This window comes from Triticum aestivum, chromosome 4B, assembly GCF_018294505.1.
Source record: "Triticum aestivum cultivar Chinese Spring chromosome 4B, IWGSC CS RefSeq v2.1, whole genome shotgun sequence".
NCBI classification, from domain to species: domain Eukaryota; kingdom Viridiplantae; phylum Streptophyta; class Magnoliopsida; order Poales; family Poaceae; genus Triticum; species Triticum aestivum.
The window spans coordinates 33603162-33617313 of NC_057804.1; the positions used below are offsets into that span (position 1 = coordinate 33603162).

The following is a 14152-nucleotide window of genomic DNA, read 5'->3' on the forward strand; positions in this document are numbered from 1 at the left end:
GGGGAATCGGGCGGGGTGGTGGGTGGCTAGCGGCGGCGGCTAGGGTTACTCCCGGGCCGCTCGCGGGGAGCGACACGGGAGTCGTCGCACAGGGTGGGGTTGAATATAATTCAATCTTGCTTGGGAGTTTTTGCATATAAAAGCAACACAGTCATATAGTACTATTCTTGACGTGGAAAGTGAAACAGTCACATTACTGTTTGCTGATGTGATTAAGGAGGGCCATCACCTTTATTCATTTGGGGCGCGAGCTTGTCAACACTACGCAGCTACTACTACTTTCGAGTTGAGCGTCGTAAAAGCCGGGGCTGACAGTCTACCTACGGAGTGTTGGCGAGCATGAGAATTTGATTGTGGATAAACTTCACCGCTGTAGTTCTTCTTATCCTAAAGCAGTAAAGTACTCCCTCCGTCCCATAATATAAAAACGTTTTTGACATTGAAACGATGTCAAAAACGTTCTTATATTTTTTTTGCGGGGATTCCTGCATATATATTATGGGACGAAGGGAGTGGTACATATTATTGGCGCCTAATTTCTCAATCAGCTGAAACTATGATGATGCTCATTTAAACAGTGGAGGCCACAACAGAAAGCAATAAATACACGGTCATAACGTAGGGTGGGTGCGCGTCTCTGTAACAGTGGTTTCACTGTATTTCTTCCGGAAGATTCTGGCAATGGTTTTTCTTTTTTCTTTTTCTTTGGGGTCTCTCTGGGTGGATGTCAGCTAAATATTGTGGTGAATGGGGGAGAATATATTCCCTTGCCCGGCTAGAGATGGGGAGCGGCACAGGACGAGATGTTGATTGTGCCAGGGGAAGCGGGACCAAAGCGGTGGCGTAGCATGGTGCAAACCTACGTAGCATGCAGTACTGCATAGCTAGTGATGGCTGAAGACGAGGATTGAACGAACGTACGTACCCAAGCTTCCAAGTTCCAATCCCTAGCCGGTCATTGCATGCATGGGTGGTCCGCCGCGAAAATAAATATAAGATGCACTGCATGCAGTGGCGGAGCCAGGATTTCCGACATGGGTATGCGTGGTAAAAAAAAATTGCTTCACGACATTGTAAGAAATAGAAAAGTTCATAATAATAACAGCGAAACTATAAATTATTACTTGTAGCAACACTGCATCCAATAATTCAGTTACATTGCAGCAAGAAGAATCAAAATTTAACTCTACGATCACCCTTTTGGAAGCGAGAAATGATGGTGTCTTCCTTTACTTGCATGAAGAATTTACGCTCAAGAAAAGTAACCAAGCAATCATTCAAATATTGCTCCCCCATTTTGGCTCTTAACTTATTCTTCACATAATTCATCGAAGAGAAGATCCTCTCAACACTAGCAGTCGCCACCGGCAGAATTAAGACCAACTTGAGAAGCTTGTAAACAATGGCATATGATATTGTTCTTCTTTGTCTCAACAAGCTTGGCTGAAAGTTGGGCAATATTCTTCACCTTTCTAAATCTTTCATCTCTACGCATATCAGCAATAAACATTGACAATTCATAAGGAAGTTTCAATATTTCCGTCTTTGAGAAATCCTTAGGATAAAAGTGGGCAAGCTTGACCAACTTCTCTTGATCATAAGCAGCAAATGAATCAACAGGATTGAATGATGCCATACAGACAAGTAATTCGGTGTTTACCTCATCAAACCTATTGTTGAGCTCTTGAAGTTGCCTATCAATGAGACCCAAAAACATATCAATACGAAAGCGATGGAGATTCTTAACTTTCTTGAAGAACTTATTAGATCGTAGAGCTGACTTATAGAATCCATCCATGTCGGGCACTTTGATCTTATGCTTCAGACAAAAAGACTTGACATTTTCTAGAAATAATTCCCACCCACTATCTTCTCGCAGGTTCAACAATTGTTGCTTAGTGAGAGAAATTAGATCAATAGCATTCACAATATCTTGATCCCTCCTTTGCAAAGCTTGGCTCAAGACATCTGTGTACCCAAATAGTTCTTCCATCAAGTGCAACATGAAAACAAACTCAAATGACTCAAATGATCTCAATATAGTTTGAGCTCCAATACCCTCAGCACTGTTATACTCTTTTCCAATCCTTTTGAGAACTTTCTGGATTGAAGGGTACAAAGAAAGAACATGTGACACCGTTTTAGAGTGGGATCCCCAACGAGTTTCACATGGTCTTCCCAAACCCATCTCCTGGTTTTGCCCTTTGCCGGTTTCAATTTCATCTAATTGCAATGCTTCAATAAGATAATCAGCTTGAGCTTCTCGAAACATTTGTATCTTTTTGCAAGACAAACCCAGGACATTCAACAAAGATGAAAGTTGTTGAAAGAATGAAAAGCAGTCACCATTCTCTTTAGCAACAGCAACTAGAGTTAACTGAAGTTGATGGGCAAAGCAATGAACATAATAAGCAGAAGGAGACTCATCCATAATTAATTTCTTCAAACCATTAGCCTTACCCTTCATGTTGCTGGCCCCGTCGTATCCTTGTCCACGAACCATAGAAAAACTCAAAGAATTTTCCATCAATAGTTTCTCAATTGCCTTTTTAAGTGTCAGAGAGGTAGTGTCCTCAACATGGACAATTCCAAGAAATCTCTCAACCGGCCATCCAATTTTGTCAACATACCGCAAGCAAAGAGCCAATTCTTCCCGTTGGTACACATCACTAGATTCATCGGCAAGTATGGCAAAATATTCTTCACCAAGATCTTTCATGATGAGACTAGTTGTCTCTTTAGCACAACAATTGATGAGTTCTAACTGTATATCATGGCATGTCATTTTACAGTTCTTTGGAGCATTTCTTAGAACCACTTTGTCGACATCTTCAAACCTTTCTGCTAGATGATTTAAAAGCTCAAGAAAATTCCCCTTGTTAAGTGATTCTTCACTTTCATCATGACCGCGAAAAGCCAAGCCTTGCTTCAAAAGAAATCTCAGACAGTAAATAGAATAACCTAGTCGAGAAATATATCGAGCCTTGGCTTGTTTGGAAGTTGAAGCCATAGACTGCCTAATTGATGCATCGGGCTTAATGAACAAATCATATTTCTCTTGAGCTTCACAATGAGCACTAGTGAGAGAACCAGAATGTTTTCCACACCTATTTTTCATCATGTTCCAATTTCTGAACCCTCCTTTCACAAAAGCATCACCACCTTTATGTTTAGTTTTATCCTTGAACAAGTAGCAAACAAAGCAAAACACCGCATCTAGTTCAACACTATACTCAAGCCATTCGCATGTGTCAAACCAATGAGCTGAAAAGCGACGGTTATTACCTCCAATTTTTGTTATTTTGAATTGATGTTTCTTTGGTTGACAAGCCCCCATTGCAATGTATCTCCTTCTCACCAAGTCTTGGTCATTGACGTCATAGTTCATGATGGGAATCCTCTTCCCGGGATCAGGCTGAAGTACATACACTGCTTCATCATCAAATTCTTCATCCGAATCTTCATCTTCTACATCTGGCGAACCTATCTCTGGTTCCATGCCACTGTTATTACTTGTCTGCACTAGTGCCAACTGTAGTTCGTTGGAAGGTGGGTTACAAACATTTTGATCTTGATCTTGGTTTTCAGCATCGATAGATACCGATGTTGGTGTTGATGTTGAACTTATCTTCGGCGCCTTTGAAGCAGCTCTGTCCCACAAACGCTTCAAATCACCGCCCTCCTTGTTCTTCATATTTCACACCTGTACAAAAAAACATGTTAGATAGTGATGGCAGTATACTTGGCATGGTGGGCAGTCTCACAAATTCAAATATTCATAATTCAGAAATTTATATGCATGAGATTCACCTTGTTTTCCCTGTACTGCTTCACAAGTTTTCTAGCAAGCCAATGCAAACCACACTCAAAATTGACAGGATGCTACAATAGGTCAATCAAAAGAAAATTAGGGAGTGAAAATAATCATCTCTTCTTAACTAACAAATCGGAGAAATCAAGATTGAACACTCACTGACTCGTAAAAAACAATCAGAGGAATCAGTGTCGGTGCCTGATGTGTGTGCGCTGGTGCTGCCGCCGTTTCTCAATTGGAGGCGAAGCAGCGAACAGGCGCGAGGAGATCGATCTGCTAGATCCAAGATGGCAGATTGGTGACGCGGCCGATGGCGGATGCGGGCATGCGGCCGATGGCGGATGCGGGCATGCGGCCGATGGCGGATGCGGGCATGCGGCGCGGCGATGTGCGTCAGAGGCGGCGGAGGAGACGCAGCGCTGCGCAGCGGCGGTTGAATCGAAGGATCGAGGCGACACGTTCCAGGTCGAGCTGTCTCCTCGGCTTCGTCAATCGGCCAGCCGCATCATTAAACCTCAACGATAAGGCCCAGTAGCGCTAGCTAGCAATGTAGCAGCCCAATATTGGCCCAAGTGGCGCTGGAGTCGTTCTCTTCTTCGTTTCTCTCCTCTGTACGTACAAAAAGATTGCCATATGTGATATAAAGGCATATAGGAGCTTATATACTGAATTTTTTTTGCAAAAAAGATTGGGTATGCATTGCATACCCTTGCATTAGCCTAGCTCCGCCCCTGACTGCATGGATGATGAGTGGTCACGTCGGCTATGGTAGAGCTGCGGCCATGGTCTACTAACTCGTAGTACCTACGTAGCCAACATTTTTTTTCCAACCGGGCTCTCAACCCCTTTCCATTAATTTCGCAATCAACGGAAATACATCAGTTTGTATCCAGATGTTCTTAGTGCCCAAACCACTACAACTAACAGGATGAAAGATATAAGCCTTTTGAGATCAAATGAAGCTGAAAGGGGAGAGCGAGCTGGCGCATCATCAGGAAACCCACCGCAGGATGATCCTGGAACGGACCACCCGCCATGGGACGAAAACCTGATGACACTCACAAACCGCAGCCCAAAAACGACAGGAGAGGAAATCCCAGGATGAGGCAAGTTAAACAACATCTGCGACTAGGCTAACCGTAACCAGAAGACATAAAACCAGCGGGCATCAAACCCGAGTGGGAGGCGGCAAGCAAAAGGACCGAGCGCTGAGCACTGCTAACCAATCTGGATCCCTTCTCTATCACCCAAAAGGGATCTGCCTCGAGGGAGGGACCTGTCCGCCAGCGCAGCAGCCGTGTGAGCCAACTCTTCACTCCAGCCTGGAGCTTCGCCCTTTCTTCTTCCTTTAGCAAACCTGCCCAGTACAACAAAAATGAGCATGCAGTGAAAACAGCCTCAAGAGGAGAACGAACAATATGATTATCAAATGTGACTTTATTGCGGAGGGTCCAAATCCCCCAGCATATTGCAGCAATAATCATCATGTAAAACTGTTTCCCATCCGGAAAGAACTTATAAAGCCAAGTTAAGCTTTGCCACAGAGAGCGAGGGCAACATGAAACCCCAGCCGTCATGCCCAACACCCCCCAAACCGACCGAGCAAGCGAACAGGTAAAGAACAAATGATTTGCTGTCTCGACTTCATTACAGAAGGAGCACACAGGATTTCCAGGCCAGTTTCTAATGCACATATTATCACGAGTGAGAACTGCGTTCTGAAACAGCTGCCAAAGGAAAATCTTAATTTTCAGCGAAATAGGTGCTTTCCATACCATCCTATAGTTAGGACCTGAAAGATTTCTTTCCAACCATACATATACGGATTTAGTAGTAAACTTCCCTTTACTATCAAAATCCCACAAGATTCTATCTGGGGAGTCATTCAACGACAGTTTTTTAGCCTCCATAACCATCCAAGCCCACTGCTCACCCCACACCCCAACCAATCTACGTCTAAAGCCCAGCTCATAGTTGTTAGTCGCCCAAGATGCAACCGTGCATTCCTGCTCCTGGCAAATACCAAATAGATCAGGAAAGTGATCTTTCAATGCAATATTCTCAGCCCACGGATCATACTAGACCCTAGCCAGGTTTCCACTTTCGATTTTAACTTTTCTTCTTGCCATATAAGAATCCTTGACCTTCATAATTGCTTTCCAGCAGGGAGAGTCCGAAAAGCGGCTCCGAGTGGTAGCCACTGTTTTGTTCCTGAAGTATCTAGCTCTTACAATACGCTGCCATAGCCCATCACTTGTTTCTAACTTCCACCACCACTTAACAAGTAGGGCAATATTTTGTTTATGAAGATCTTTAATCCCTAATCCCCCAATCCTTTTCGATCGACATATCCTCGTCCACTTAACCATATGGTATCCATGTTTCTTATTTTTCCTCCTCCAAAAAAAACGTCTGCGATGTTTATCCAGCTTCTCAATAAAGGTCTTATTAAAAAGGAACATTGACATGAGGAAAGAGGGAATTCCATCCAAACTGGACCCTAGCAATGTTAGTCTAGCTCCAGAAGATGCTGCATATGCTACCCAGGCATCAAGTTTTTTGATCATTTTCCCGGATTATTTATGCTAAGCAAAGCGCCGATCGGGAGCGTGTGCCTACGGTTTATATACTGATTTTAATAGGGCTGAAGGTGCTAAATTTAGCAATCTACGCCGGGACGATTTTGATGCGAGCGACATAGATGGCGGTGAGCGACGCACCACCCTAGATAGAAGAGACCTAAATAAACTAGCAGTAGCCGCAGCTGCCGGTGCAACGCATATGCATCGGTCGGTCGGTCGATGGCCGCAGGGAGAGACCAATAATGCCGGTGCGGGTGCGACGGACCACAGGCTGGCGCCTGGTCCACGTCCACTGCCGCTGCCTCCACTTCCACACCCTACTGCTACTACTCCCTCCTTCCATCTATATAGGGCCTAATGCGTTTTTCGAGGCTAATTTTGACCAAATATTAGAGTAATAATATATGACATGCAACTTACACAAAGCACACCGTTAAATTCGTGTGTGAAAGGAGTTTTCAATGATATAATTTTCACATTGTGCATGTCATGTATTATTAATCTTGTCAATAGTCAAATGCGGTCTTAAAAAATGCATTAGGCCCTATATAGATGGAAGGAGGGAGTACTACTAATCCGGCCCATGCAGGGCGGACACGTATCGGCCATGTAACCGCCTCCCCGCGCGCGCCGTGTAAAGCGCCCCGTACGTGGAGCCGCTCCGTGCGCCGCCCCGCCCGCCCATGTGACGTGACGCAGCGGCGGATGCGGATAGGATGCAGGCTGGCTGGCTATGCCGCCATGGGGGAGAAGAGGAGGGGAGAGAATCCGCGCTACGTACGCCACATGCGCCGTAGGCCGTTGGGACGGGTGCCGTCATCCACGTTCGTCCGTCCCGATGCCGGCCACGGCGTCGCGAACCATTTCGTTTCGCGGCTGGCTGGCGCGGCGGCACGCCACGTGAGGCCGGCCGGCCGCCGCGGTGACCGCGACGGGGACGTGAGCGGGAGCGCGGGTGGCGCGGCTTTGCCGCGGCGCTTTTCCTGCTTTGTCCTCTGCTGCGTGTGGGCGGGACGGGGACCCCGGATGTCAGGGCCTCGTGCGTGCCCCCTGCCCCCCGTGCCTCCGTACGGCCGGCCCGGGGGAGGTAGGCCTACTCCCTCCGTGGGGGTCCTCCGCCTGGCATGGGAGCCGCTACGTGCACTGCGCTGCTTGCACGGTTGCACCTTGGCCGCTCGTTTAATTAAGTGATGCGAAAAAGTTGCCGCTACGAACAAACTCATATCTGCGCCCGTACACTACGCTAAGCAGCCGATTGATGACTACGATTACAAACTACAACATGGAACGGCATCTCTTAAGAAACAAGTCCATCTTCAACGCGGATCTCGCTTCTAAAGGCGCTTATCCGATCCGGAAGTAGCTGACGCTCAAACGAATATAAAAAATGTCTAGATACAAACGTTTAAGTGTCAACTAATTCTGAACGAAGGAAGAGAAAATAAACTGTTTCAACGCTAGACGCTAGTTATAGAAAACTGGCTTCTGCGCTACTTGTCTTATCTTGCGTGGTGAAGAAAAGCCCAAGCACCCGGTTCCTCTTCTTGACTCGACGCTGCTCCCGGCGCCAGGATTCGACGGCCTAACTGCTTGTCGACCAGGAAATTGATCGGGCGCCCTTGGCCAGTGCCCCGCATTGGACATGCTTTTTATTTTTATTTTTTGCGTAAAAACTTCCAGTCCATTCATCAACGGTTAAGGTAGTATAAAAAAATAGAAGTAAAAAAATCACATCTAGGTCCGTGGATAACGTTGCGAGGAACACAAACATTGAAGCGAGTCGAAGGCGCGTCGCTGTCATGGCTCCTCCCTCGCCGGAGCATCCTTCTAAACCCCCGCCACTCTTCTTCGACGGGCGTCGGTAGTCCACTTCGCACCCCGAACCATCAATCTCTAGCTACCCTACATCTTGCCGCATTGGCCCTGACTATGGGCCGCTCCTGACTTGACCTTGTATCTTCGCCTTATCTCTATATGATGTGGGAATTACACGTTGTATTCCTCAAATGCAAACGCATGTATATACGATGTACAAGAGGTGGACCACGACCTCGACTATACAAGGAACTAGGAGGTGGGTCCAATACACGGATATGCACAACACACATACTCAACACCCCTCCCCCCCCACCCCCCCACCCCCCGCTCAGTCGAAGCGGCACCGTGCTGACGCAAAGACTGGACCGGAACTCCTCAAACTACGCCGTAGGCAAGCCCTTGGTCATGATATCTGCAAATTGTTGGGAAATAGGGACGTGTGAAACATGAATATGGCCAAGGGCCACCTGTTCCCGAACAAAATGAATATCCAGCTCAATATGCTTGGTCTGTCGATGATGCACTGGATTAGCGGAGAGGTAGGCTGGCGATGCGATCGATCGGCGCGATGCAGCGCGCTAGCGAGTTGGCTGGCGGGCGTGCGAGCGGCGGACTGGCGATGCAGCGCGCTAGCGAGTTGGAGGTTGCGAGGCGAGCGAGCGGCGGGCTAGCGAGCGGGCGAGGGAGGGACGAGCGGCGGCTGGCGCGGGAGACGCGCTGGCAGCGGCGGCGGCAGCGACGGCGACGGAAGACTAGGGTTAGAACCGGAAAACTTATACCATGTGTGATGTGGGAAATACACGTTGTATTCCTCAGGTGCAAACACACGTATATATGAAAAGGTGGACCACGACCTCAACTATACAAGGAACTAGAAGGTGGGTCCAATATACAGATATGCACAACACATATACTCAACAACCTCCCTTTCTTCTTCGAGAACAAATGACTTACAACGACTCTAAGGCCACTTACCAATAGCAAACGTGTCCAAGAAAAATGCATCAACTTATTTATTTCCTTTGTTGTTTGTAGCCGAATTCGAACTGCACATACGTATGAAGATGACCTCAAGGTCCACCGATTTGGTCCATTGATTATATATAGGGCTAATTCCTCCAAAAGGAGGATCGGCTCGCATCACCAAAGTATCCAACGTACTCAGTCACTCAAGCGGATATGCATGAGCCGGCACGACTTGGTCGCGCCGCGCGTACCACACGAGCGGGCGGGTGGGCGTCGCGATTACCCGGTCCGTGCGCTCGTACAGTCACGCACAGGGCGCACCACCGATCTCGAACAATTTTCACTACCCCCTCCACACTTCTTCTGTTGTGGCTGTACGACGGAAATTATCGGCGCGGGCGGTGCACCGTGGACCGATCGGGGGCCCCACCGGTGCAGCAGCTCTGGTCCACGAAGACCCGTGGTATCCCCGCGGTGACCCCCACAGGAAGAAGCACATGGCGCTGCCTCCGCGATAAGGTTTGCTAGGCCTCGTGAACCTACCAGGATCGGCTGCACGAATCGTGAGGCCTGCGTCGGATCCGCCCGCGGCGACCGTCCGTGGCCCACGGCAGCTCAGCCGTCTCTGAAAGAAAGTCTGGTGGCCCACGGCAACTGTAGTACGCGCGCGGGGTGGAAAATGATAATGCGCGCCAGAAGAATAAATAAACAGAAATAAGGATTTTTCTAGCAAGGATAAACAAAAATAAAGTGGGAGTCGGGGTCCAATCCGGTATAGCCCATCCCTGCTCCGTTTTCTGCACCGCCGGGTCCAGTGTGCCGACCTGTGGCTTTTGACAAATGTGTACAGCAAACACACTGACGATCTGCTTAGATCGATCAGTATTAGTGGAGAAGATAAGACAATTATATATGCCATAGTAGTAGTTGTCATATTTAGCTATATATTTTCATTGTTAATTTTAATCATCCCACATATCTAGGAGCATGCAAGCATTAATAGTTATATGTAACACCAAGAGATAGCGTGTCATTTTTAATGACATGTGTGGCATAAGTACATGATCTAAAAGACTTGAGTGGATGATAATTTTTCCTCCAAATAGAATACATTTGTGAGAGGAAAAACGTAAGAGCTCCGATTACATTGATCAATGATATGCATGTGAAAGCAGTCTCCAACAGATTGGAATGACATAGCGCGTATATAACAAGGTATGATCAATGACAAAATAATAGCCATTCTCCAAGATGAATCACATAGCTAACGCGACGAGGAGCATCCCACGGTCATTATCATGTACCCACCGCCAGCTCAAGTGGGTCCTCATGTTTTTTGCTTTCTCTTCTTTGCTTGTTGGATCTAGAGCTTCTTTTGTATTGACTTGAGTTATGAGTGGATATTGATGGTGAACATTGCTGACATGAGATTACCTCTTGTGATTCCCACCGGTTCCCCCCTTATGTTCGTCGTGCTCTTACTCGAATCCACCTCCAATCATGAAGATCGGCCGCCCTATGGCTTGCCCTGTATCAGAACCGTGTGTCGCATTAGCTATGTATACGTGTCACGTGAGGCAAAATCACGCAAGTACTTGAAATGTTGGTTGTTATATCCTTGGTAAATATTCGTGCTGGATTCAATCCTACAAACTAAACGACCAGCACGGAAAAGAATCCCAAGTCTTGGAATCCATTTTGCCATAAGCCACAGGGAGGGCCACACGGCCGCAGCGCACGGAGAGGGAGAGGGAGAGGGAGTCTGACGCAGCAGAGAGCCCCATCACCCGCAGCGTTTTTTTTCTCTAATTTGCGGGGATTTCTGGGGTGGTGGGCTCAGGATTTGTAACTGGATGGCGAAGTTTGTCTGGTGATAAAGACGCGCGCGACGAATCCGTCCATCGATCCAACGCTGTGCGCGTGTTGGCCCGGGCCCCGCCCGCCAGCGACCCACCACTGTGCCCCGCCCAGATGCCTTCCCCCCCCTCCCATCCATCGCCCGATGCCGTCTACAACTACTACGCTGCCGCTCCCTCGCTGCTCTGCTCGCTCTCCTCCCTCCCCACCCCAACCATCCCCGTCTCCTCCTCCTTCCTCCTCTCCCCCGACCCTGGATCCAAATCCCGGCCCGCCCCAGAGCCGGAATCGAGGCAAGCAAAAGCTTGAGATAGATAGAGAGGCGAGGTAGGGAGGCGAGAGGCGAGATCATGAAGCGCGAGTACCAGGACGCCGGAGGGAGCGGCGGTGGCGGGGGAGGCATGGGCTCGTCCGAGGACAAGATGATGGTGTCGGGGTCGGCGGCGGCGGGGGAGGGGGAGGAGGTGGACGAGCTGCTGGCGGCGCTCGGGTACAAGGTGCGGGCGTCCGACATGGCGGACGTGGCGCAGAAGCTGGAGCAGCTGGAGATGGCCATGGGGATGGGCGGCGTGGGCGCCGGCGCCGCGCCCGACGACAGCTTCGCCACCCACCTCGCCACGGACACCGTGCACTACAACCCCACCGACCTCTCCTCCTGGGTCGAGAGCATGCTGTCGGAGCTCAACGCGCCGCCGCCGCCCCTCCCGCCCGCCCCGCAGCTCAACGCCTCCACCTCCTCCACCGTCACCGGCGGCGGGTACTTCGATCTCCCGCCCTCCGTCGACTCCTCCTGCAGCACCTACGCGCTGCGGCCGATCCCGTCCCCGGCCGTCGCGCCGGCCGACCTCTCCGCCGACTCCGTCGTGCGGGATCCCAAGCGGATGCGCACTGGCGGCAGCAGCACCTCGTCGTCATCCTCATCGTCCTCTCTCGGCGGTGGCGGCGCCAGGAGCTCTGTGGTGGAGGCTGCCCCGCCGGTGGCCGCCGCGGCCGGTGCGCCCGCGCTGCCGGTCGTCGTGGTCGACACGCAGGAGGCCGGGATTCGGCTGGTGCACGCGCTGCTGGCGTGCGCAGAGGCCGTGCAGCAGGAGAACTTCTCTGCCGCGGAGGCGCTGGTGAAGCAGATACCCTTGCTGGCCGCGTCCCAGGGCGGCGCCATGCGCAAGGTCGCCGCCTACTTCGGCGAGGCCCTCGCCCGCCGCGTCTTCCGCTTCCGCCCGCAGCCGGACAGCTCCCTCCTCGACGCCGCCTTCGCCGACCTCCTCCACGCGCACTTCTACGAGTCCTGCCCCTACCTCAAGTTCGCCCACTTCACCGCCAACCAGGCCATCCTGGAGGCGTTCGCCGGCTGCCGCCGCGTGCACGTCGTCGACTTCGGCATCAAGCAGGGGATGCAGTGGCCCGCCCTTCTCCAGGCCCTGGCGCTCCGTCCCGGCGGCCCTCCCTCGTTCCGCCTCACCGGCGTCGGCCCCCCGCAGCCGGACGAGACCGACGCCTTGCAGCAGGTGGGCTGGAAGCTCGCCCAGTTCGCGCACACCATCCGCGTCGACTTCCAGTACCGCGGCCTCGTCGCCGCCACGCTCGCGGACCTGGAGCCGTTCATGCTGCAGCCGGAGGGCGAGGAGGACCCGAACGAGGAGCCCGAGGTAATCGCCGTCAACTCGGTCTTCGAGATGCACCGGCTGCTCGCGCAGCCCGGCGCCCTGGAGAAGGTCCTGGGCACCGTGCGCGCCGTGCGGCCGAGGATCGTCACCGTGGTGGAGCAGGAGGCGAACCACAACTCCGGCACATTCCTGGACCGCTTCACCGAGTCCCTGCACTACTACTCCACCATGTTCGATTCTCTGGAGGGCGGCAGCTCCGGCGGCCCATCCGAAGTCTCATCTGGGGCGGCTGCTGCTCCTGCCGCCGCCGGCACGGACCAGGTCATGTCCGAGGTGTACCTCGGCCGGCAGATCTGCAACGTGGTGGCCTGCGAGGGGGCGGAGCGCACAGAGCGGCACGAGACCCTGGGGCAGTGGCGGAACCGCCTCGGCAACGCCGGGTTCGAGACCGTCCACCTGGGCTCCAATGCCTACAAGCAGGCGAGCACGCTGCTGGCGCTCTTCGCAGGCGGCGACGGGTACAAGGTGGAGGAGAAGGAGGGCTGCCTGACGCTGGGGTGGCACACGCGCCCGCTGATCGCCACCTCCGCATGGCGCCTGGCCGCGCCGTGACCGCGAGTTTTGAACGCTGTAAGTACACATCGTGAGCATGGAGGACGACACAACCCCGGCGGCCGCCCCGGCTCTCCGGCGCACGCACGCACGCACGCTCTTGAAGAAGAAGAAGAAGCTAAATGTCATGTCAGTGAACGCTGAATTGCAGCGGCCGGCCACGATCGACCGTCCGGCGTGAAGAGACGGACGACGACGAACTCCGAGCCGACCATCCCACCGGCATGTAGTAATGTAATCCCTTCTTCGTCCCCAGTTCTCCACCGCCTCCATGATCACCCGTAAAACTCCCAAGCCCTACTACTACTACTACTACTACTACTACTACTATCATGTTTAAATGTCTATTATTGCAATGTGTAATTCCTCCAATCGCTCATATCAAAATAAGCGCGGGCCGGACTTTGTTAGCTGCTCCAATGAGAATGAAAATGAATTTTGTACGCAACGCACGTCCGAAACTGAGCCGAGCTCTGTTCTGTTCTTGATGTTCATGGTGTCTTTGGTGATCAACTTAGCTTCCTTTGCCGTGTTTGAGGGCTTGCCGAAGGAAGTTTCCCGATCTAGGAGTTGCTGCAAATGATGCGGCGTGTTGGAAAGATCTCGTGTAGTTTCCCCCTGCGGTGTGTGGTCACCCCGCCGCTGGCTGTTTCCTGATCTAAAAATGAACCTGCACGTTAGTTGGAGAGGGGGGCGCATCAGCATCAGCATCACCACCGATCGGCCAAGGCTTCGGCCCTGCTGCCGGAGCAATCAGTTGATCAAAACCGAATACTGTTTCTGCACAACAGCTTGCCGTCTAAGGGCATGTACAATGGTGGCATATGGATACATATGTCCCATGACAAAAAGTAATTTGAGGCACCTACATTTAGTTTTTCTTCCCAATGCAAGCTATC

At 51.1% G+C, this 14152-nt stretch overlaps 2 protein-coding genes across 3 annotated transcripts; one reads left to right on the forward strand and one right to left on the reverse strand.

Annotated features, from left to right (window-relative positions):
• Positions 1-1086: 1086 nt before the first annotated feature.
• Positions 1087-4322, reverse strand: LOC123094334 (zinc finger MYM-type protein 1). Of its 2 annotated transcripts, none has more exons than XM_044516364.1 (3): positions 3978-4322; positions 3811-3882; positions 1087-3703 (listed from the first exon to the last, which is right to left on the reverse strand). In XM_044516364.1, exon 3 carries the CDS (start codon positions 3692-3694, stop codon positions 1352-1354), a length of 2343 nt encoding a protein of 780 aa, XP_044372299.1. In that variant the 5' UTR covers positions 3695-3703; positions 3811-3882; positions 3978-4322; the 3' UTR covers positions 1087-1351. The 2 variants fall into 2 exon arrangements, with proteins under 2 accessions (XP_044372299.1, XP_044372298.1); XM_044516363.1 differs by having other exon boundaries at positions 3974-4322.
• Positions 4323-11196: 6874 nt separating this feature from the next.
• Positions 11197-13741, forward strand: LOC123090825 (DELLA protein RHT-1-like). The gene has a single exon (XM_044512168.1). It carries the CDS (start codon positions 11388-11390, stop codon positions 13251-13253), a length of 1866 nt encoding a protein of 621 aa, XP_044368103.1. The 5' UTR covers positions 11197-11387; the 3' UTR covers positions 13254-13741.
• Positions 13742-14152: the final 411 nt, after the last annotated feature.

What these genes read in the sequence shown, in the direction of transcription:
- LOC123094334 (XM_044516364.1), bottom strand. Translation starts at nt 3,694, where the DNA reads ATGAAGAACAAGGAGGGCGGTGATTTGAAGCGTTTGTGGGACAGAGCT.
- LOC123090825 (XM_044512168.1), top strand. Translation starts at nt 11,388, where the DNA reads ATGAAGCGCGAGTACCAGGACGCCGGAGGGAGCGGCGGTGGCGGGGGA.